This window comes from Bicyclus anynana, chromosome 13 (genome assembly GCF_947172395.1).
Source record: "Bicyclus anynana chromosome 13, ilBicAnyn1.1, whole genome shotgun sequence".
Lineage (NCBI taxonomy): Eukaryota > Metazoa > Arthropoda > Insecta > Lepidoptera > Nymphalidae > Bicyclus > Bicyclus anynana.
Window position 1 is genome coordinate 5,268,327 of NC_069095.1, and position 22,107 is coordinate 5,290,433.

General features: G+C 36.2%; 1 protein-coding gene across 1 annotated transcript in view; it reads left to right on the forward strand.

Moving 5' to 3' along the window:
* Window positions 1-20,883, forward strand: part of LOC112046215 (protein couch potato) — a 300,195-nt gene extending 279,312 nt beyond the window's left edge. Inside the window, exons 3-10 of the mRNA XM_024082787.2 lie at window positions 7,389-7,466; window positions 8,526-8,579; window positions 9,128-9,190; window positions 10,069-10,213; window positions 11,710-11,837; window positions 12,690-12,886; window positions 13,928-14,138; window positions 14,938-20,883. Coding sequence (XP_023938555.1) covers window positions 7,389-7,466; window positions 8,526-8,579; window positions 9,128-9,190; window positions 10,069-10,213; window positions 11,710-11,837; window positions 12,690-12,886; window positions 13,928-14,138; window positions 14,938-14,973 — 912 coding nt within the window. The 3' untranslated portion in view covers window positions 14,974-20,883. The remainder of the gene's footprint in view (window positions 1-7,388; window positions 7,467-8,525; window positions 8,580-9,127; window positions 9,191-10,068; window positions 10,214-11,709; window positions 11,838-12,689; window positions 12,887-13,927; window positions 14,139-14,937) is intronic.
* Window positions 20,884-22,107: the final 1,224 nt, after the last annotated feature.

Below are 22,107 nucleotides of genomic sequence, written 5' to 3' on the forward strand. Positions count from 1 at the left end.
CTATTGATGCTAAACGGAGGCAATTGCAAATGAACAGAGTTGTTCTTTCGTCTTTTATTGGTGCTTTAACCCTATTTTATTGTCTGAATAAATACTAAGCGAACTTGTATATTTTTCAAATAAACTCGCTTTCATTATGCATCATCACTTAACGACATCGCAATTATAGGCTTTCTTGAACAGGTATAGAACATTTAGTGTTTCTTTTTATGTATAATAAATTATACAAATAATGTCTACGTATTTAACACGTGAGTCAGTGTAACGCAGTATGCTTAGTAACTATTTATTGTCCACTGAAATTTTAATTCATGCCCCTAGTTATTGTGGCTTGAAATAAACTGCAGGCCATTCCAACTTGCACAATTTTATTAGACGTTTCCTCTGCCCGCTTTGTTATATTCCACATATTATATGTACGAGAAGAATTCAAAATTTTGCCATCGCGACTTCGCCCACTATGAATGTAAAATAATTTAAAACCTAGGACAAGTTGTCGGTTTCTATTCCACTGGGATGGAGTACTGTAACCGAACTTTTCTGTGCCTTTTATCAGACCAACTGACGGTATCATCTTGAAAATGAAATCACGTATTGACTAACTTTATACCAGAACCATGTTTTTCATCAATATAACTGCTCTGGTTACTGAAATAATGATTGGCTTGTGGCATCGATCTCCTATTAAAAAGTGGATGCACAATCAGCGACCAAAAAACGTCCCGACTAAATGAGTGCCAAACACAACTTCTTGGCACTCAATTCTAGTAGTCGCATTTGCAAATTCAACCTTAAACGCAATCCTTAAGGTTGAATTTACTCTAAATTTGGCATTTTATTGAATATTATACTATATTTAAAGGCCTCTAGGTATAATTTTCTTTACCAACAATTTTAAAACTGTCAAAACAAATTGGCCTGCTTTTAAGTGAAATATTCTATAGTGCGTTCTTTTATTATAAGAGGTCAATGGCTTGTGGTGATAAAGTTCCCATCTACAGGCTGATCTTGAAAATTTCTTAGAAATAAGAAATAGTAATTTCGAAGCCGCAATGAGGTAGTTTGGTAGACATCTTTTGAACCTGTCTTCGAAATTAAGGAAGTTCCAAGTCATATTCGTATTATAATGTAACTTACTAATCTCATTTATTGCAAATTCTAGTTTAATCATTTGGGAGTCAAATCCAAATCCATCAATCAATCCAAATTGGGAGTCGAAGCCTCTCCTTTCTCTATTGTAAACTCATCAACACCAGAAAACTCGTTATAATGTTAAAATATTTGTTATCACGCCATCCGTTTTGCGTTCACAATGCGAGCCTAAAACGGAAAATAAAACAACATATTCAAATATTTCTGTTTGCGAAAACGTTAGCGCGATTAAACGTATTTACATTAAAAGCTTATCTCAATTTCATGCCCTTGCGACTTCAAAAGTGAAACGAATATTTGATCCGTCTATGGGGGCAGATAACGTCTACGCTTGACATTATTGCGATTATAAGCTCTTCAGAACATAACAGGTTCTTGGAATGTAGACACTTTTGAGCATTCCTTTAGACTTATACACTTACTTTGACTCATTTGACTCTAAGAATAAGAATAAATAATACAAATGTTAAATGTATGTTGAATAAAATGAAAATCTACTATATAAAAATAAGTCGGGTTTTCTTACCTGACGCTATAACTTCAGAACGCACGAAACGATTTCCACGGTTTTGCATTCGTTGGAAAGGTCTCGGACTCCGTGAGGTTTATAGCAAAGAAAATTAGGGGTAGGGTAGGGATAGGGTAGTGAAGGGCTAGGGTAGGGGTAATTCAAAGTTTACATCGACTTTCACGCGGACGAAGTAAAGGGCGTCCGCTTGTTTTATTTTAAATTTTTACGACAAAATGCTAAAATATGTTATAATAACTGTTAGGATGAAATTATATCTTTTATAATTAATTGTAAAAGATCTCTTTGACATATTTCAGGTATATTTATATCCGTTTAGATGTTCTAGTGTGACAATCATTCATTAATTTCGCATTTACTTGTATAACATTAATTAAAATTAAGAAGTTCATGGTAAAATATTCTTATACTGGCGTGCCACACAAACATACAAATATTGTATCACATGGCGTATTTTAAGCATAGTTTAAAAAGGATTCACATAACACAGACGTAAGAAAAGAAATGTTAAGTGGCAATTACTATTAACAATTACTGCCTAAGCAACCATTACTGTCTGGTGTAATTACAGCCTAGTGTTGAAATAAAAGAAGCCTGACTTCTGACATTATTAAGCCTCAACTAGCGGACTCTTATGCCTTGATGGCGTTTAGTGTCTAATTATATCCGTTAACACAAATTATAGCAAATAATATAAATAGGACCTTCTGTCCTGGATAAATACAATGCCTGACATCGTCTTCACTTTCACTTGGATTTATCTAGCTTTAGGCTCATTCTTTGAACCTGCTAATAGTGTGTCGATGTGTTGGATTTGGCTTTTCCATTCTGTGTATTCCTTGAAGGTTTATCAGGTCTTGACTTTGCTTTTAGCTTTTAACAAGTGCTTCAGTAGAATACGAGAATTTTCAGCAAATGACTTAATAAATTTTGATTACTTTTCAATAGTTAATTAACAGTAATAGTGATATATGGTATGGAAATTGGAATATCATTATAATCACACGCTCGGTGATAGGTGTATAATAACAACAATTAAACATATGGATATACGTCATATGGATGGACGTCAGTTGATTTGATATTTATTTTAATAGGTTGTTAGTAAAGACCAAATTAGTGAATAGGCCATATGGATGGACGTCTTAACGTTCATCCATATGGCCTATTCACTAATTTGGTAACCTAACCTATTAAAATAAATATCAAATCAACTGAGAAATGTCATCTACCTACTACTACTATATGATTTCCACGAAAGGTTGTCAGTAGGCACCGGCTGACATTTGTTACATAGAATCACAATTTCGTATATGTCAACTAACATACGTCAAAATTAATGCTTCATCAATTATTATCATTAACATCAGATAGTTGTGATCGTCAGTGTCGCGTTATCAACTTAAGCCGACCAACACACACTGGAAAAGATTTGTGAGCTCTAAAACTTCTCTAATATAAAGAGATGTTATATTAATATAAGCTGATGCACTGTATGGTTATTATGTAACTCAGTGTACCATTCAAATAATAAGTCACTACATCGTTTTTCATCGTATTTTCGTAATTGTGATTATCTAACACAGTTATTTCAACGAAATTATCTTGACTACGTCATTTTACATGAAATGGCAGCGTTTTTTTTTTGTTGTAACGATCATCTAACACGGTTTTTTCAACGACAAACGACTAAATAACGGTTTTTCGTTGAAATAATCTTACTAATTGCCATTGTACTTTAATAATACTGTCACTTTACGTATAATGAAGATACTTGTGTCATTTAGTTGAAAATACGATGTTAGATTATTGTTGTAAAAGAAAATATGATTAAAAACGATCTAGTGACTGAATGGTACACCGAGATACATAATAACCATGCTCAGCATTTGAAAGCTGATGAAAACACACATTTATCGTATACAAGTGTAAGATTAAGAAGCGCACACTCTTGGTACATATATTTGCATTGAAATCTTTGCTCACATGTGCGGCGCCGGTATTACGAACGGGAATATGAAACATAACTCAATAGCAGCGCAGGGAGGGATTCGAGCGCAGCCGAGCGTATAATGGGCGACGTGTAGGGGCGCTTCGGAGTGACCGGTCACGCGCCCGCCCGCCTGAAATATGTGGACTCGGCGACAATATCGCATACTTTCCCTATGTTTTTATCACCTTTGCTGAAAACTTTTCTATTTGCGACATTTACTGGTATTTGATTGAATTATATTTGTCTGATGTGTCGTGTCGTGACGCATCAGAACAGAATCGGTATCATACATTTTGTATGGCAACGTTTACACTTATGTGTTGTGACATGTCGTGATGACATGTCGTATAATACCGATTTGTGTTCTGATGCATTACGACACGACACGTTAGACAAATCCATAACACGTCTGAGTATTCTCATATCATTTAAAATAAAATCGAATTAGTAATATTTATAAATATACAAAAAGGTTCAACCTTTAGGATATAGATGAATTTGGTACAGAGGTAGGTTATGGTTGGTTGTATACGGGTAAGTTTTTATGCTTATATTCCCTCGGAGACATGGGTCTAGGCTATAAAACATAAAGTGACTGCCTTAAATATAAATTAAAAGGCAAACCTGTGTGAGGCACACTCACACAGGTATACCTATTTTGATATTCTTAACCTACGCTTTATAAGCAACTATCTTTTGTAACTTTAATACCCTTTAATGGTAGCTAAGCTATCTTCAATTAGTCGCGTTTTAGCAATTTTAGTTAAATGTTCTCGTCCAATTTTTGATAATCCTATTTCTTTTTAAGTTTGATATTGATCTGTTAAACGATCTGTTTATTTGTCAATATCTAAACTTAAATAAATATATGCCATGCCCTTACTTGCCACGCCTTTGATCTACATCTAACATTGACTAGGTAACAAAAACTTGAAAATATTTTAGCAACACAAAAATAAAATTATTATTCAGAATTCTCAGAATTCAAAATTCTTGAAACGTATTCCTGATCGACTACAACAAAATCGCCTAAGCGTAAGTTGAAAATTTTATGAATAATGAATCCAAATTTGCCAAGTTAAAAGTTTGTAACAGTTTTCCAACAGAACGTCAGCTTTGCCCTTTTCAAAAAGCAGATATAATATTAAATTATCTTCACACAAAAGTGCTCCGCGAGTATAATATTAGATTGCCAAAGTAAAAATATCACGTATATCGTCCATACAGGGAATTCCCGTGCGCTCGACCGGAAAATAGCCGACATAAAGGTCCGACATTCTGCTTCTGACCGGCGACGGAAGCGATAAAATATATATGAGGGGCTCCGATGCCCTGGCCGCAAGTGCCATAAGGTGTCATAAAATTTTGAATTAAATTTTTCCTTGCCGTTAGGTAGGCATCGAAATGAGAAACTGTTTGGACATAAAAATTAGGCAAAAGCAGTGTAAGCGTGACCTTGTCGCGAATTTGTCACACCCAGGGGTGGTTTGATCACTTTCTGATAAGTGTCGGATACTTTATTCTTCTTTGTTGCTACACTCTTGACAGAGTGGTTGTGGTTGTCATTTGGGTGTGGTGGCTAGCCTCACTATCCGTCGATACTTTCGTACTTTATGTCAAATCACAAAGACAAAACCTGTGAATTGCTATTCCACACTTAACAGAAGTTTCGTTAACAACAATCGTTCAGACATCCTGTGTTCTCTATTCTGAGTTTCGTAGTGTTCGTAATCTGTGTAATTTCAAGCCTCAATAGCTCAACGGTAAGAGCGGTTGTACTCATCACCGAGGGCTGGTATTGGTTGGTTGTTGGTCTATTGTCGTACCCACTCCTAGCACAGTCTTTCCCAACTAGTTGGAGGGGATTTTTATGTTTTGAAATACGATTTTACAAACATTTTATTGAAATTTATTAAATAACTAATTTATGTGAAAAACACATATTTTGTGTTTAAACATATTACGTTAGAGTAATCTGTAGTAGGAGAGAGATTTACCTAAGTTAGTAAAGGTAAATTTAGTTCATTAACACGCTAATGAAAAACAAAGTTCACCGCTTTTCTTGCCCTTGAGACATGACAGCGGCTCGTAAAAGACTCAGACGCATAAATAAAATGCACAACAAGATGGCAGCGGTGGCCGCGTCGCCTGCAATTAATCTCCATTAGCCGCACGCGCCAAATCGCAACGCCATCACGAGCCCTGTTTTATATCATTAAATGGATCCGTCGAATTAATAGACCGAAAGCCTGCGATTGCCAGACATGCAGGCTATTATAATATTAACAGCCTCCGTGGCGCAGTGGTGTGCGCGGTGGATTTACAAGACGGAGGTCCTGGGTTCGATCTCCGGCTGGACCGACTGAGATTTTCTTAATTGGTCCCGGTCTGGCTGATGGGAGGCTTCGGCTGTGGCTAGTTACCACCCTACCGACAAAGACGTACCGCCAAGCGATTTAGCGTTCCGGTACGATGTTTTGTAGAAACCGAAAGGGGTGTGGATTTTCATCCTTCTCCTAACAAGTTAGTCCGCTTCCATATTAGACTGCATCATCACTTACCATCACGTGAGATTGTAGTCAAGGGCTAACTTGTAAGGAATAAAAAAAGGCTGTTTGTCAGCATATACTTCTACAATAGGAAAGGCTACCAAACGCGCCTTGGTCCTAGAAGAACCCACAAGTAAGTCAGCCGGGTTTTTCTTTTTTAGTTTGTCACCATTTAACAATAGGTATATAAGTAGCCAATTTAAGTAGTACATTTCATTTGATGATGAGATATCATGAAAATACATACATATTTCTTCAAACGCCAGTCACATAAGTTTCGCGGCAATCCTTTGCAAAACGCCGTTAAAGATTTTTATTTAAAAGTACTTTAAGGGTCTTTAGCAAAAGGTTGCCACGAAGCTAATTGTGGCAAGCTTAGTATGATGACTGGAGAAATGATTCCTTATAATATCCTGAAAAAATATCTAAATAAAAACACTTGTAGGTTGAAGAAATGGGCCTTTTAAACCTGCTTCAACCTTCTTTCGGAACCTTCTAAAGCCACGGTCTACGCACGATAACTGACTACGGTACTTACCTATCTATTATAGGAGCATGGGTTGTCAAACGATCACCTTCATGAAATGAAGTCTGGCTATCGCAGATCTATAATACGCTCAAACGTTTCACAAAACCAAAGGAATCGACAAAGAACGCCGCTGAAAGAATCTATGCCCGCTTTGTGTCGGTCCGTGATAAATGTTTTTCCTTTGTTTGCAAATGGAAAGGACAATAACTTGTAGCTAATTTCAAAGGGAATATTTTCATTGAGGGAATATTTTAATGTTTCCTTTTTCTTGTGTAACGGAGACTTGGACGTCTTTCGTGAATGGGTGCGGACATTTTTATGTTTTATACATTTTAATACTGCTTTTTATCCAACCGGGACAGGGGTAGAATTGTACAACGGCTGTTAATTCAATGTGTATAAGGTTGTACGTGCATTTAAAACACTATTGTCCATAGGTGGTACATGGAAAGGTAGAGTTTTGAAGTGTCGTTTTACTATACATTGTCAATCGTCATGAGCAAATGTCGATGTTATGCCAATCGGTCTACTATATAATAATTTGTATTTTTGTAACGATTTTTTTATTATAATAGATATATTAGTGTAGTTATATCGTTGTATTACAGAATATTGATTTATTGTTTTTGTTTGCAGGTGCGGACACTATTCGTGAGCGGGCTGCCCATGGATGCAAAACCGCGGGAGCTGTATCTACTATTTCGAGCATATGAAGTAAGTTTATTTACTTTTCCTCTTAGATATAACAGTTTAAGCTTTTATAAACTACTGTTTAAGCTTCGGAAACCCGTACTTATGAAGTAATTAGAATCTTTTTAGGATTATGAACCTCTAACAGATGTGAATTGTTAGTGTTAGAGTGATTCTTAAAGTTAATCAGACCTGATTAAAAAACAGACGGACATTCGAATATCCACGAATGTTATTACGAGTATAAAGTTTCTGTTATTTTGTACTTACGTACGATCGGAACCCTAAAACAATCGATTGTCTGTAAAGTCGGTTTATTAACGATAGTTGAACGTGACAACGTCTTAAGAAAATACTGATGGAATAGTTGCAGTTTTCAAAAGAAAATGTTCGTTTTTCTAAAATACTGTTTAATAATCTTCATAGACCAGAATATACTCTATTTCTTGTAAAAACAGTTGGCAACCCTAGAGCGAGGGAACGTCGCATGACGTCATCTTTTTTCGAGTGTGTGTTCCATCGAAACTTTGTTACAATAATTTATTTCATATTATGATCGACTACACGTGTGTTACAATGTATTTGCGCAAAGAATATTCTTATTTTTATTTACTACCACATTTTATTCCACGCGAATTCCCCCACATAATATCTAGTATGTCAAAATGTTCCCCTGTATTTTCTTTTCAACACAATACGTCGCCTCCCCGTCACGCGATTCCAGATACATCGATATGGATTACTGCGTCGTAAATATCAAATGTCATGCCCGGGGACGTAATATTCGAATTGAATCGATTCCGTCTACCGATAAGGGGGGATCATTCGATACTCGGCTGGCACGGGTGGTACCATCGAAACACCTAAAGTTAGTTGGCGTTTTTGGATCGCGTGACTCCGTGAATCGGTGTCTGGTACCATAGCACACCATTCCACTGCAATGATATGCGATTTAATTCCATCGAAACTGATTTACTGTGCCGCTATTTGCGATTAAGGATATTTGGGTACATGTATTTGACGTAATCATCTTTTTTATGTGTTCGTTTGAAGTATTACTCAGCACATTGTGTTTTCTTTTAGGGATACGAAGGTTCGCTGTTGAAGGTCACGAGCAAAAATGGAAAGACTGCATCGGTAAGTTTACAAATATTACTATTATGTACTTAAGTATATATTTACCAGTTTTCACTTCTATAACATTTTGTGCTTTAATTACTTTCTGACTTAGTGGTCAGCGCTTTGTTAGCAAAATTTTAAAAGTATAAATTAATTTAAAAATGAAATAAAAAGAAAGTCTTGTAACGTCGACAGGCCGTCTACGCCTACTTAAAATAAACAAATAAATAAATTTCACAATAAATTAATTTTTTAAAATTTTTTAAAAATTAATTTGCCTGTTCGTTAGGTTTCACACCAAAACAGGTGAATGAATTTTAATTAATTTTAATGCCGGAATATATTCGACATTCGAAACAGACCCTATGTTTGAATGGGGTAACTGTTTGTATATTGAGAACGTATTTTTAACTTGGAGATTTAATATAATGACTATGTTAATTTTATGCATAATTCAAGAATAGTTTAAAAAATAATTGAATGATGATATCGCTTGCAATAGCTATCATTATAGTTGACATTGTATAAATATAATATTTTATTAATGTTTTCATGTATAATTGCAGCCAGTCGGTTTCGTTACATTTCACACTCGCGCCGGAGCTGAGGCAGCTAAGCAAGACCTTCAGGTTGGTACCGTCACATGCCTTTGTATAACACCTAAGCCTAAATTAATATCTTTAATTTATTATAACAAATTCTAAGTTGATATATCTAAACTAGAGATTATAAATTGGACAATCACTAACGTATTCATCTATCAAGGTTCAATAATATCATAAAAAATATCACAGACACACAATATATCGCCTAAAAAACTCAATGGACTGCTTCCTGAACACTTTGAAAATGTAACAAAAGTATCACATTATATGTGCAATATGTGCAATATTACGGAGATAGTTTAACACTGAAGTAAATACGCTATTTGTAAATACTAAATACAAGTACAGCGCACGGTGTTACTAAATCTCTTCTCATCACATGCCTCGAACACAGCCAATAAGCACTATAGTTAATATTCTCATTGTAGACTTGGAATAACATTTTCCCGACTCGAGTAACCGCATCGTAAGTTATGCTAAACCCATGCACATATCGAATAGACCACGTCGAGTCATCAACTCGGAGCGTAAAAGCTCTCAATCCCGGATAACGGAGTTAAATCGATTAGGTTAGCGTGTACATACGCAACTGCATGTCACCGTTTGACAGATTTGATGTCACACCCCGAGCACAGTGTTCCAGCATCTTAGCAGGCGCGGGCAGCTGGAAAACAGTACAAACATCCCTTCAACAAATACTCGATTCACGACAGTTGCGAAACAACGATCACGATTTACTCGTTAACTTTCGGGGTTATCAGTCGATATATAAAAGAGAATATTTTTATTTATTTCGAAAAAAATATCGTCCCCGTCTCCACAATGGGCCCGTAGTCCATGGGGGCGACAGATCTGCCATCGTCATTATATCGGAGCGCCGCACCGCTCGCGGCTGTTCACAGCAGGGCGTCCGGTTCGACCCCGACATGCCGCAAACGATTCGGCTGGAGTTCGCTAAAAGCAACACGAAGGTCAGCAAGCCGAAGCCGGCCGTTGCCACAGCCGCGCCAGCTGCACACCCTGCATTGATGCACCCACTCACTGGACGTAAGTACCGCCAACGCACACTCCACCCGGCGCTTGCTCGAGCGTTTCTCCCCTGAGTTTGGCCTCGTGAGAAATAACATTCCACTGTCACCGGTTCCTCGAACGACGATCACTTCCTCGAACCCCACGTTACCGCTGAGGAATGTGAACCGTTTACATCATCTTAGTTTTATCAGAGCTAAATAGTTGTTGCAATTTTGTTATGAAAATTCGAGCAACCCACAAACGTGAACGTGGTTCATTATTTCTCAGTAGTTCTTTAATCGCTACACTATCCAAGAGAACTTCTGTCTACTACATAAAGTTTATACTGTACTTACTTAGTATTGTTATTATGCTTTTTAATGTATTTATGTAAAATTGATGGCGTGTCGAGCAAACGCAAATTTGGGCAAGTACCTATCTGTAATCGCTTACACGTACCACGCAAAGCCTAGCTCCGTGAAGCTATTACTATCGATCTATCGGGTTGTCTACCACTATAATTATTATCGTACTCTATAGCCACATGTTTTCATGGCATCATTATCTTTACATCTTTTAACCCTAGCTTCACAAACACTGGTCGATTTAAAGATCAATTAGCAATATCTGTCGTAAGACAAATGCGAACTATTTTTTTTTTCAGGACCTAGATACGATAATCACCGTAATGTTATCATTAAACCTACATATCTTTTGACGATTTTGTTTAGTGTAGTGACAAGTAGAATTTAGGAATCCCAATTTCCATAATCTTATCATAGATCACTTCAATATAACACAGTAATTCATGACGCGCAAAATAATTAACTCCAACAATTTTATTATTCATCAGAGTTTCTGAAACTGGGTGTTAGTCCGGTAAAAAAGTATTTAAACAGCTCAATACCGTGAAAACATGTTTTGCACACTGTAAATAAACTTCTTTATAATATAAGTATTCTAATAATATTTTGCCATTTACACTAATTTGATAGGAATTTTATTGTGTTACTTTAGTTTTACGTTACGCCATTTGTAATAAGAACTGTCTTTGTAACGATTCATTGACGCAAATACGAAGCGAAACGTCGTGACATGTATTAAAATAATTATTGTAATATATTGAACTCTATTTCAATTTATTGAAAGAATTTATGCGCAGTTTGCCGCTTCTATTAGAACAACTCTGACTAGCATTTGCATCGTCATCGTATTTTTATATTAACTTAATACAAAGCACGCTTTCAATCTATTGAGTTCAATATATTATAATACCGTGTAAAATGCACCGATTCACACGACATTATCCTGCACGTTTTTTAACGTATAGTTAACGATTGTTTATATAACCGTCACATGATGATAATAATGCAAAAAACGAATGACCATAATGTTTGTACTTATACGATAAAAAAACGCGCAAGACATTATTGTGTGATCGTAGCGTAAAGTGAATGGACGTTATGACATTTGTATCACGTTCTGACTAATGTATCACGTTCTGACTATTGTAACACGTTATGACTGTGCAGACTTAGCCAGTCCGTTCTTCCCCGGCGGAGGCGCCGAGCTGTGGCACCACCCGCTCGCGTACGGCGGTGAGCTGCCGACGCTGTCGCACGGGCTGGTCCATCCCGCCATCCACCCACAGATGGCGCCCGTGCGTTCTTATCTCTGACTAGCTGCCGCCGATAGGCCACACCACGTAAGTTTCTCCATTACCAATTACTTTTTTTAAGGGGAAAATCTCATGGTCGGGTGCAAGGAAAAAGATTCCCCGTATGTCGTCGTCATCAACCCATATTCGGCTCACTGCTGAGCTCGAGTCTCCTCTTAGAATGAGAGGGGTTAGGCCAATAGTCTACCACGCTGGCCCAATGCGGATTGGCAGACTTCACACACGCAAAGAATTAAGATAATTATCTGGTATGCAGGTTTCCTCACGATGTTTTCCTTCACCGATTGAGACACATGATATTTAATTTCTTAAAATGCACACAACTGAAAAGTTGGAGGTGCATGCCCCGGACCGGATTCGAACCCACACCCTCCGGAATCGGAGGCAGAGCTCATATCCACTAGGCTATCACGGCTCTTCCCCCCGTATGTATCGTCCAGAAATCCTCATCAAGGAGGAAGTCGGACGAGTCAGAGTCTACGTCGGATTCACTATACTGGATCCTGTGAAATCTCACCGTGTTGCGATCGAGCCCGCTGAGGTCGCGGAATATCTGAGGAACTGCAACGTAGCGGTGAAGTCCCAATTTGTGACTTGCATGTATACCTGTGTACCACAATATGGGTCCTCCATAGACATTACAGACCAGAGAATTAAATTAATTCTCTGCGTGTGTGAAGTCTGCCAATCTGCATTGGGCCAGCGTGGTGGACTATTGGCCTTACCCCTCTCATTCTGAGAGGAGACTCGAGCTCAGCAGTGAGCCGAATATGGGTTGATGACGACGACGACGACAATAGACATTACAACTAATAGACATTCTGTGTTTGGCAGACCCCGCTGACGCTAGGCGCGTGCGTGCTGCCCGCCCCGGCACTGGGGTCGCCAGGCGCCGCGGTGCCAGGGCATGCGCCCGCGCCGCCCTCGCACCCTGCGCACCCCGCGCACCCTGCGCCGCCCTGCTCCACGCTCTTTGTCGCCAACCTTGGTCAGTTCGTCTCCGAGCATGAGCTCAAGGAGATATTCAGCAGGTATGTCCCAACCTTTTCATCGGATTCGACTGGAAAAACACTCTTTTTATTTTAATTTCCTTCAATATCAGCATTTTGTTAAATCTAATAATATAGAAATCTCGTACAACTGTCTATTTTTACAAAAATGTATAGACATTGTCTAACTAGGCGAGTTTTTGGCCACATCTACATTTTTCAACGGACATTGTGGTCAAGCGAGCTATTTCTCATCAAAAAAAATATATTTATACCACTTTTAAAGAATAAAGTGCATTTCTATTTTGACTGGCTGACGAAATTAATTTCAATAGTACAAGTTATTATTTTTACAGCTATATTAAAAAATCTTTTGAAAGTGTATTACGCTCTTCCAGTCGAACCGAATGTTTGATGCACTCGTAAATGTCTGCATGATAAAAATAATATTTAAAATATCGTATCGTCTTTTCCAATGAATTCCGCTGTTATTAACTAGGTTATAATAAATGTGTATTCTCCACAGTGCATGTCCACCGAGTATCACAATGTCATGCATTATTGAGAATTATTTATGTTTCTAATTGATTTCACACCAACTGACGGAGTTGACGCAACTCGATCAGTTTGTGCGAGATACACGTGCCTGCACTTGTACCACTTCAAGCATGACAGTCGAACATCTATATCCCACACTATAACACACTAGTCGTATGCTATCAGCACAAACATCACAAATGTATGAACTGTTCAATTGCACCAAAAAGTTTCGTTTTGGTTATTTCTGCTGCAGTAACTTTATGATTTTGAGTATCAACTATTATAGTATCTGTACGATTAAAACTTGTTACAGTTGTTGCTGTTAAGGACATATGCGTTCTTATTGTTAAATTTCGTTTGCATTTATACACAACAGCTATAAACTTGAATATACTCGTTAACTTACGCAGAATCGAAAGCGATCGACTTCAGTGAAGTCAGACAGCCAAACATTTCATACCGCTTCACCTTATACAAAAACAAACAGACGTCGATAGAGGTACGAGTGCGGAGTGCGGACATATCTGAGTATGATGGTAACAGCTGTCCGGGTTTCTCGCGGCTGCGGCTCCTGACGGGCGGTGGCGCCGGCGGGGCCGGTCCGGTCGCGTTCGTGGACTTCGTCACGGCGAGCGACGCCGCCACCGCCATGGCCCGTCTGCAGGGGGCTCTCCTCCTCAGCTCTGAGGGGGCCATCCACCTCGAATTCGCGAGGCATAAGTTGGCACACAACGGCTGGATACTAGCACATGAAGTATGCACGCGCGCTCTTCTATATCACGATACCACACGGGTTTCTACGTACCTTACATATAGTATCATCCTACTCTTTGCATAAAAAAATAGTTCAATATTAGACAAAATAGTTTCAACACGACAACCTTACCTGTCTAACTAAACGAATATCTTGTTCTAGATTTGGGTACAATAATAGTACACCAGGCGGGTAGAGTTTAAATATTGGTTTAGAACAATTAGCTAACCCTCTTTAAATTTCCAGAATAATTAATGAAGAATATACATATTATACGTTTTAGTTAAAACATCTATGTAGACTATTAAATTTCCCTCTCCGTATTTATATAAAGCGTAAAAGCTTCAGCTGTAGTTATCTATGTAGAGTGAATTCTCCCTCGATAAAATAATAGATCCCATATTTGCGGAACAATCATAACCCGCGCTTTAGTTTAATGAGTATTCAAATTAATACGTAATATTTGGAGTTTGCGTAGCGTAAGTTTATCTCAGTTCTATTAACGATCGATACATCACTGTATTTTGATAGAAACCGTGTAGTATCTTTAAAATATTTTGAATTCCCTACACAAAATCAAATATTTAATGGTAACATTGAAAGTATTACACAATTTAAGAATCTTATTACAATACAATGTGATTAGTATGGAATTCAAATTTCTTAAAAAGATTGTGTTATAATCACCATGCACCCATGCACAATAGATCTAATAGCCTGAAAAAAGTATTTAAATTTTTAAAGTTTACTATTTATATTTTTATTTAATTTGAATAGTAATTTTGAATACTATCACCAGGGAGCCAAAAGCGGAGAAGAGGTCGAACAGCATTAGTTCGTTCGTGGCACTCGGCACTTGACAACCAGCTAACTGAGGGACGCGCTATCTCGGTCCTCGACAGCGCATCGGAAGCGGGCCACCGGGAGATGGAGCCACTTGCTGCGACGCGCGCGCGCGCCGCTAGCGCCATCTAACTAGCACTGGCGACAACCTCAAAATTCCAATGTACCGTCGCAAACGCTCTCGTCTCCCGACTTTTATTTTCCTCTCGATTAGCATCGGAGGTGTGGTGTTTTTTGTTGATACCAAATTTAGAATATAATCTTTTATTATTATTATTATTAATATAATATTAACATTCCAGTTATATTGTTTACCGTTCACGATGATAATAATTATTATTATTTGAAATTTTTCCTTTTTATTGTATATCGCGTTTATTTAATAATTCATTAATTTCATGTAATATAAGATTTATTTACAATTAACTAGTAGTATGGTGAAGTTAGTAAATCGTTTCCACGCGACCGATGTGTAGCGTCAAAGAGGATTTGTTATGGATATAGTGTAATATCAGAAATTAATCACTTTAGGATATATTTCTCATTCGAATAAGCTAAAAACCAAAGGTGCCCTTCATAGAAAGATTACGTTTTGTTGATAATATTTCAAGTTGAATGATTTTAAATGAAGTTGTATGTAATAATAAACAATACTTTTTGTTTTAGTCTCGATAATATTAGCATATTTAAAAGAATTTTTCATGACTATCTCAAATTATATTTACCTAATGCTTTTTTAGTAATTTTTATAATGTTCAATCACTCGTTAAAGCGCTGGCACTCTAGTGTTGGTCTTACGATCCTTTCTATCTGTAAATGAATAAATAAATTGCAATAATTGTAAACTTGTAACTAGGTGAAGCGATAGTGACCGCCCTCGGTGTCGCTCTGTGAAGTGCAATACATTACTGATCGCGCCGCGCTCGCTTCGGATCGCATCGTATCGCATCGTATTCGCTACTGTTGTCTTTCTACTATCTTATCACACCCTTAAAGCCGTGATACACATGCCGGTAACATGAAAACCTTTATAAACTCGTAGACTGTACAGTTTGCTACAAATTTTTGTAGATTACAAAAAAAAATGTGGAAAAAATCCAACAAATCAACATTAATCACCTACCTAGTATGGTTACGATACTATTACAATAGAATCACTGGTTCAATGTTACAAGCAAGTGATTTGTTGTATTTCAGTAAAAATGTCTTTTATACTTGATCATGAATCAAACCGACCGACCGACAATCATAATAATAGTTACAAGTAGCATTAGGATTAATGATCCTTAAATTACCTGAAAACATATTTAGACACAATGATGTGAGAAGAAAAAAGAGGTAGATAACTATGCTAATTAGCAAACCTGAGCTCAGTCGCCGCACTGTCATCGCGTTGACAACGCCACTGAAATAATTTTTGTGATGTAAACATCGAATCTATCTGCCGTATCATCACGAACAAAGCGCGTGTATCATCGGTTTTATGTCTTGTGCCTTGCGAAAATTATTTTCTAAATATTTTTTTTTCGAAGCGTTATTCAGTGAACATTAGTGGCTTTATTTATAGACATGGTTTAGGATTTAAACCTCAAATATCTTCAAAGTAAAGTGAAGTTTATACTGTAGTGATTAGGTCCATTTTACTTTGAAGAAAATTGAGGTTTAAATCTCAGCCCACGTTTATGAATAAGGGGTAAGAGTTTTTGTGGTGTACATATATCTTGAACTTAGTATACGATGCGACGAAATCGAGCGTGGTTCAGTCTTGTTGCGAGAATTTAGCCTTGGCCTTATGAGAGTAAAATAACTATATTGTGTAATCATTATATTAATTATTAGTATTAATAAATGGCGACTGCGCCATGCTGAATAGTGAAGAAAATATTCTATTTGCATGCTTTGACGAGCTTTTTGGTAATGTACTAATTTAAAAAGTTTAGTAGTTACTTTAATTGTGTAATCGTTAGGTGAATAATATATAACTAGATAAGGGTATTTATTGTAGACGATCAGCATAGTTACATTAATGTTAATTGAAAAAGTTATTCATACATAATATTGAAACGGTGTAATGTTAAATTAACTGTGTTAGGTTTAATCAAATGGAAGATTTAATATATTTTTTATTTTTAGCTAGTTGACTATCGCATGGAGAATGACTTTAGCTTCGTGCTACGCGAGTGATTTGTTGCGATGCGAAGCTACGAGAATGCGCTACGAAAAAATGGTATCTTCGTAGCAGCGCTACGAACAAACTCGTGAAAATTTGTGACATATTGTACTCTACTGTTACAAGTTTTTTTTCAAGGATTCATTTTCAAGTAAAAAGAGCTATAACGACAGCCTAAAATAACTTTAATGTTCCTCGTTTTTATACACAAAACATTTCCGACAATTTATATATCACAAATACTCTAAAAGGAGAGTTTATGATAACTCGGTATGCAGGGACATTAGTTAGACTGTCTTAATTGGTTCAATATTGGAGAAGTAATGGCGCTTGCGAGATGTCTTGTAGTTGGTACTGTGAGTACATGCTGTTTGTGTAAAATCGCGTTTCGCTAAATCGCAACAAATCGCTCAGACATAACGCAATGTTAGTTACCCTCTCGCGTAAAAGCGATGACGTTGAGTTAACTTCTATGCGAAATAGCAATAAACCAAAAAAGAATTCTTAATGTTTATACTATAGGTATCTAGAAAAGTATTCTGCTGATGTAAACGTGTAAAAATTATACAAAAAAAAGTAAAAAAAAAAAAATAATCCCTGCTTAGGCTATTACTATAAGGTTTCTGATATTCGGGTTGAGATCTTGACGCGACATATATCGACGTATATTCACGAGATTGTCGTACAGAGGCCGGAAAATCCGCATGTGAAATTCTTATGAAAAATCTCTTAGTCAATATTTAATAGAAATATGTCAATTTTTGACTTAGCAAAATTTTATACGTTATTTATAGTAACTGTAACTTTCACGTTAAATATACCGAGCGTCATGGCGTGTAGACCAAAGATGAATGATATACATAATTGTACTACTAACCTCAGACCGTACCAAACATTATTTGTTGACCCGCATACTGGCGACATATTTTATTACATAATATATTAACATTTTTTTATTATGTACAGAGAACTTTAGCTCTCTAATTTTACGTTCTCTGACGTAAAAAGTTAAGTGTTTTCTTACTATCTATCATTATTTGATTTCTTAAATATTATACTTATATGTATATATATTTTTAACAATCAATTGTTCAATTTAGTATTTCAATATTTTAGTGAAATACATATATTATATATACATATTATTATGTATATATATATTTTAGCCAGTACGTGAAGTCGGCTTTAGTTAAATTTGTTAGCTAATATCTAAATATAATATTACGAACTATTTATTACAAATACGTTCAATTTATATAATTAATATTTTTATCATTTCATATAAAATCCTAAAATTACCAATCAAATATCTCGGTTTCTCTCGTATTCGTGTTTCAATGTCGGTTTTTAAATAATTAAGCTAAGTCAGTGTTTACTTATTTAATTCGGTAATATAATAATATATAATGCTAATTCGTATGTAAGTAATTGTGTAATAGTGAAGTAGAGATCTCCCATACCTTCGGCGCCCGGCGTTCCTCGGCCGCGGAAAACATACAACGAAAGATTTATATTAAAAAATGAAATTCTATTCCATTATTTTTCCAAGCGCCGTGGTAACTTTAGTAAGGCAATATTTTGGTATTTTACAAAATGCTTATTCCTTTTTGGTTTGCCACTTCAAGATATACAAAAACAGCAGATTAAAAAATATACAAAAATAATCCAATAATAAATTCGAGCAAGCCCTTGTGTAACTCTAAGTAAAATAAATAAGGTGCATACTAATGACGCATTATGTGAGTTTCTAAGTATATAAACAATGAATATTTTCCAACTAATATAATCGTAATTTTTGTGATTATTTAAACACAAAAATTACGTGTATCAGTGAGACTCTGGAGAAATTAATAATAAAAAAGAATGAAAAATAACTGTATGAAGGTCGACTTGAGAAGACTTTCATGAAAAACAAACCCTTGTTAATACATCTAAAGTTACAACGGAGGCGAGCATTCGTTTTGGTTGAGTCAACCTGCCAGTCAGCGCCGTGTAATGGTGTACACACACGGCGTGACTCAGGTCGTGAGAGCGCTGGGGGCGCCGGCGTCGCCATGATTCCGTCCAACCGTAGCTAGCGAGTAAGAGACGTCCAGTGGCTGCGGACACGGCTACGTCATTTTGCGGGACTACTCGATACATATCAACGTGTAATATTAATGTGTAATTAGAATATAAAAAAAGCGGTTTCATAGAGACTTTTATTCAGTATCCTCGTCTAACTACTTGTGTAATGCGATCGGTTGTATGTCACGCTAAATCGGCGTCGCGTTTTCTTTGTCGGGTTGCGCTTGGCATTCTTCGTCTTCGAATATTTTTCGCTTGGGTATTACTTTTACAGTTGGCACGGTGGTAGGCGTTCCGTCGGAGTGTTGTCGTGTGGATTGTTTCGGTTCGTGTCGGAGTCAACTGCGGCCGCGTGACATAGGCCCGTATGTGATAGGGTAGGGTAGCGGTGTAGTGTCGCCTTGCAAGTTAGGTTAAGTGAAGCGGTATCAAACAAACGCCGTGTACCGGAAACATATCAATTCTGTGCCCCTTAATAAATAATTAAATACTAATCTAAGAGATACATATGAATAGCGTAAAAACAAAATAATCGTTCGGAGTATCAAATAAATGCTAAGTGATGTTTTCGTACGTTGAACAATTAATAATGGTGATTAGTTTTCGAAATGTGAATCGTACCCGAGTAGTGTCGCGCAATTTGTTTTTGTAACTTACCGCAATAGATCTTTTTTATTTTAATTTTATAATTGTTATATGTTATTGTAATATATGCTAATGACTAATATGGCTTAATTACCAAAATATTTTTAGCAGTTCGCTTCGTATTCAGTATTAATGATCTTGTTTTTAATTTTCGGTGACAAAAGCTAGTGCGTTGCTGGAAAATTATTTGTATATCGAGCAAATTAAACCATACAAAGTATATAGTTAGTAATTAATTGTTAGATTTGTGTGACTTGGATTATTTAAAGCTTTTAGAGCAAAGGTAAAGTGTTATTGTGGTTTAAGAAAAAAAAAACATAATGACATTGTAAAAATAGTGATAAATTTAGCTTAATTATTACCATTATTACAACTTTTATAGATGTTCATTGATTTTCTTTTCTTACTTCATGGACTATTGTGGCATTGGAGACGTCATTGTTAATTCAAATAAATTTGAGCTCATCCTCAAACGAAGTTTTCATTCATCCGATATCCCCTCGCAGTTGCGATCAATCAAGTCTCCAAACAGAACCCGAACAAACTTAGTAATTCTTCGAAGATTGTATTAAAGTTTCGAGTTTCTACTTTGCCTTATTCTATTTGCACCCCAAAGACGTTTTATTCGTACATTTCTAACAAGCTTGCGCTCTTGTTCTGTTTTGTCAATCTTCTTGTTATATTCGAGAAAAATATTAGTATATTAATAATAGGTATTATAGTTTAGGATATCTAAAGTTAGATATAATTATATCGACAGTTGAGCTTTGGAAATTGCTTTGTAGATTTACTGCTTTAGTACGTCCTCTTGTAAAACGAGTTTTTGACTGTAATATATTACGCGATGCCGTACTTACGTAAGAATTGGTGTTACAATTGAGACGTAATTTGTGGGCGTGAGCGCTAATAAATCTTATTTCAATAATAATTCGTTTGTGGCAGTGTTGTATTTATGTTATAATTAGTTTTAAAGCATTATAGGGTCCAAAGATTGGGAATAAACATATGTGACAAATTAAATTGATTGTTTCCTTATAATAATACTCGTATATAACAAGTTCTTTAAAGTATACATTTTTCGCAATCCAAGTATCAGTACGTCTTTGATTCAAGGTACATTATAGTTTTATATTACAATTATACCTGAAAATTTTTGGACTTTTACGTCACAGAAATGTACTATTTTAGGTTCACGGTCAATGATTCTTTATAGAAATGGTTTCGTTTGTCTGTCCGGAACGTAATGATTAGGTATAAATTAACTCAAAACTACCAATCTAATTACAAAGTTCAGCTAAAACAAAATTACCTATTCAGTAGTATATTCAATATCCGGGAAACAGTTAGGTGTTTATTTTGTTCTAGATAAATGTTTATTTTGCAACGTCGAATACAGACGAGCAGAAAACATTTCACATAATTAGATATCATTTTCCATTCCATTTCCAATTTACAAATTGATATTTAAACATGTGAAGCAATTAATATTTTCAATAGATGAAATACAATCTTTACTAAATAGGTTTCAATATTCCTACTATCATGTAGAGTTTAATATACTGCTGAAGAAGAATGAACACTGCTCCATTGGTAATACAGCTCAAATTTAAGTAAGTAACTGAATGGTAAGGGTAACATTAGTTGTAACTGAAATAAATTCTTCACGATCGAAAGGACGAGGAGTCATCATCCTACTGTCATCAGATAAATTGTACGGTACACCAATAATACAGCGTGTCATCGTAATAATATCGACCTGTGGAGAGGCCCATAGAGTTTGTATAGATTCGTGACACGTCGAGAATATTGCAGCAATTCTCTCTCCATACAGGTGATGCCTAATTCATCATCATTATCAACCCATATTCGGTTCACTGCTGAGCTCGAGTCTCCTCTCAGAATGAGAAGGGTTAGGCCAATAGTCCACCACTCTGATCCAATGCGGATTGGCAGACTTCACACACGCAGAGAATTAAGATATTTAATTTCTTAAAATGCACACAACTGAAAAATTAGAGGTGTATGCCCCGGACCGGATTCTAACCCATACCCTCTAGAATCGGAGGCAGAGGTCCACTGGGCTATCACGGATACCTAACTGACAAGTAATATATATTTTTATTTAAATAAAATGTACAGAAGATTAGCTTGCACTACCGTATTGGCCCAAGAGGTGATAATTTAGAGTAAGTATTTTATAGAAAATGAAAATACATTAAATCATTATAAGTATAAAATCTATGC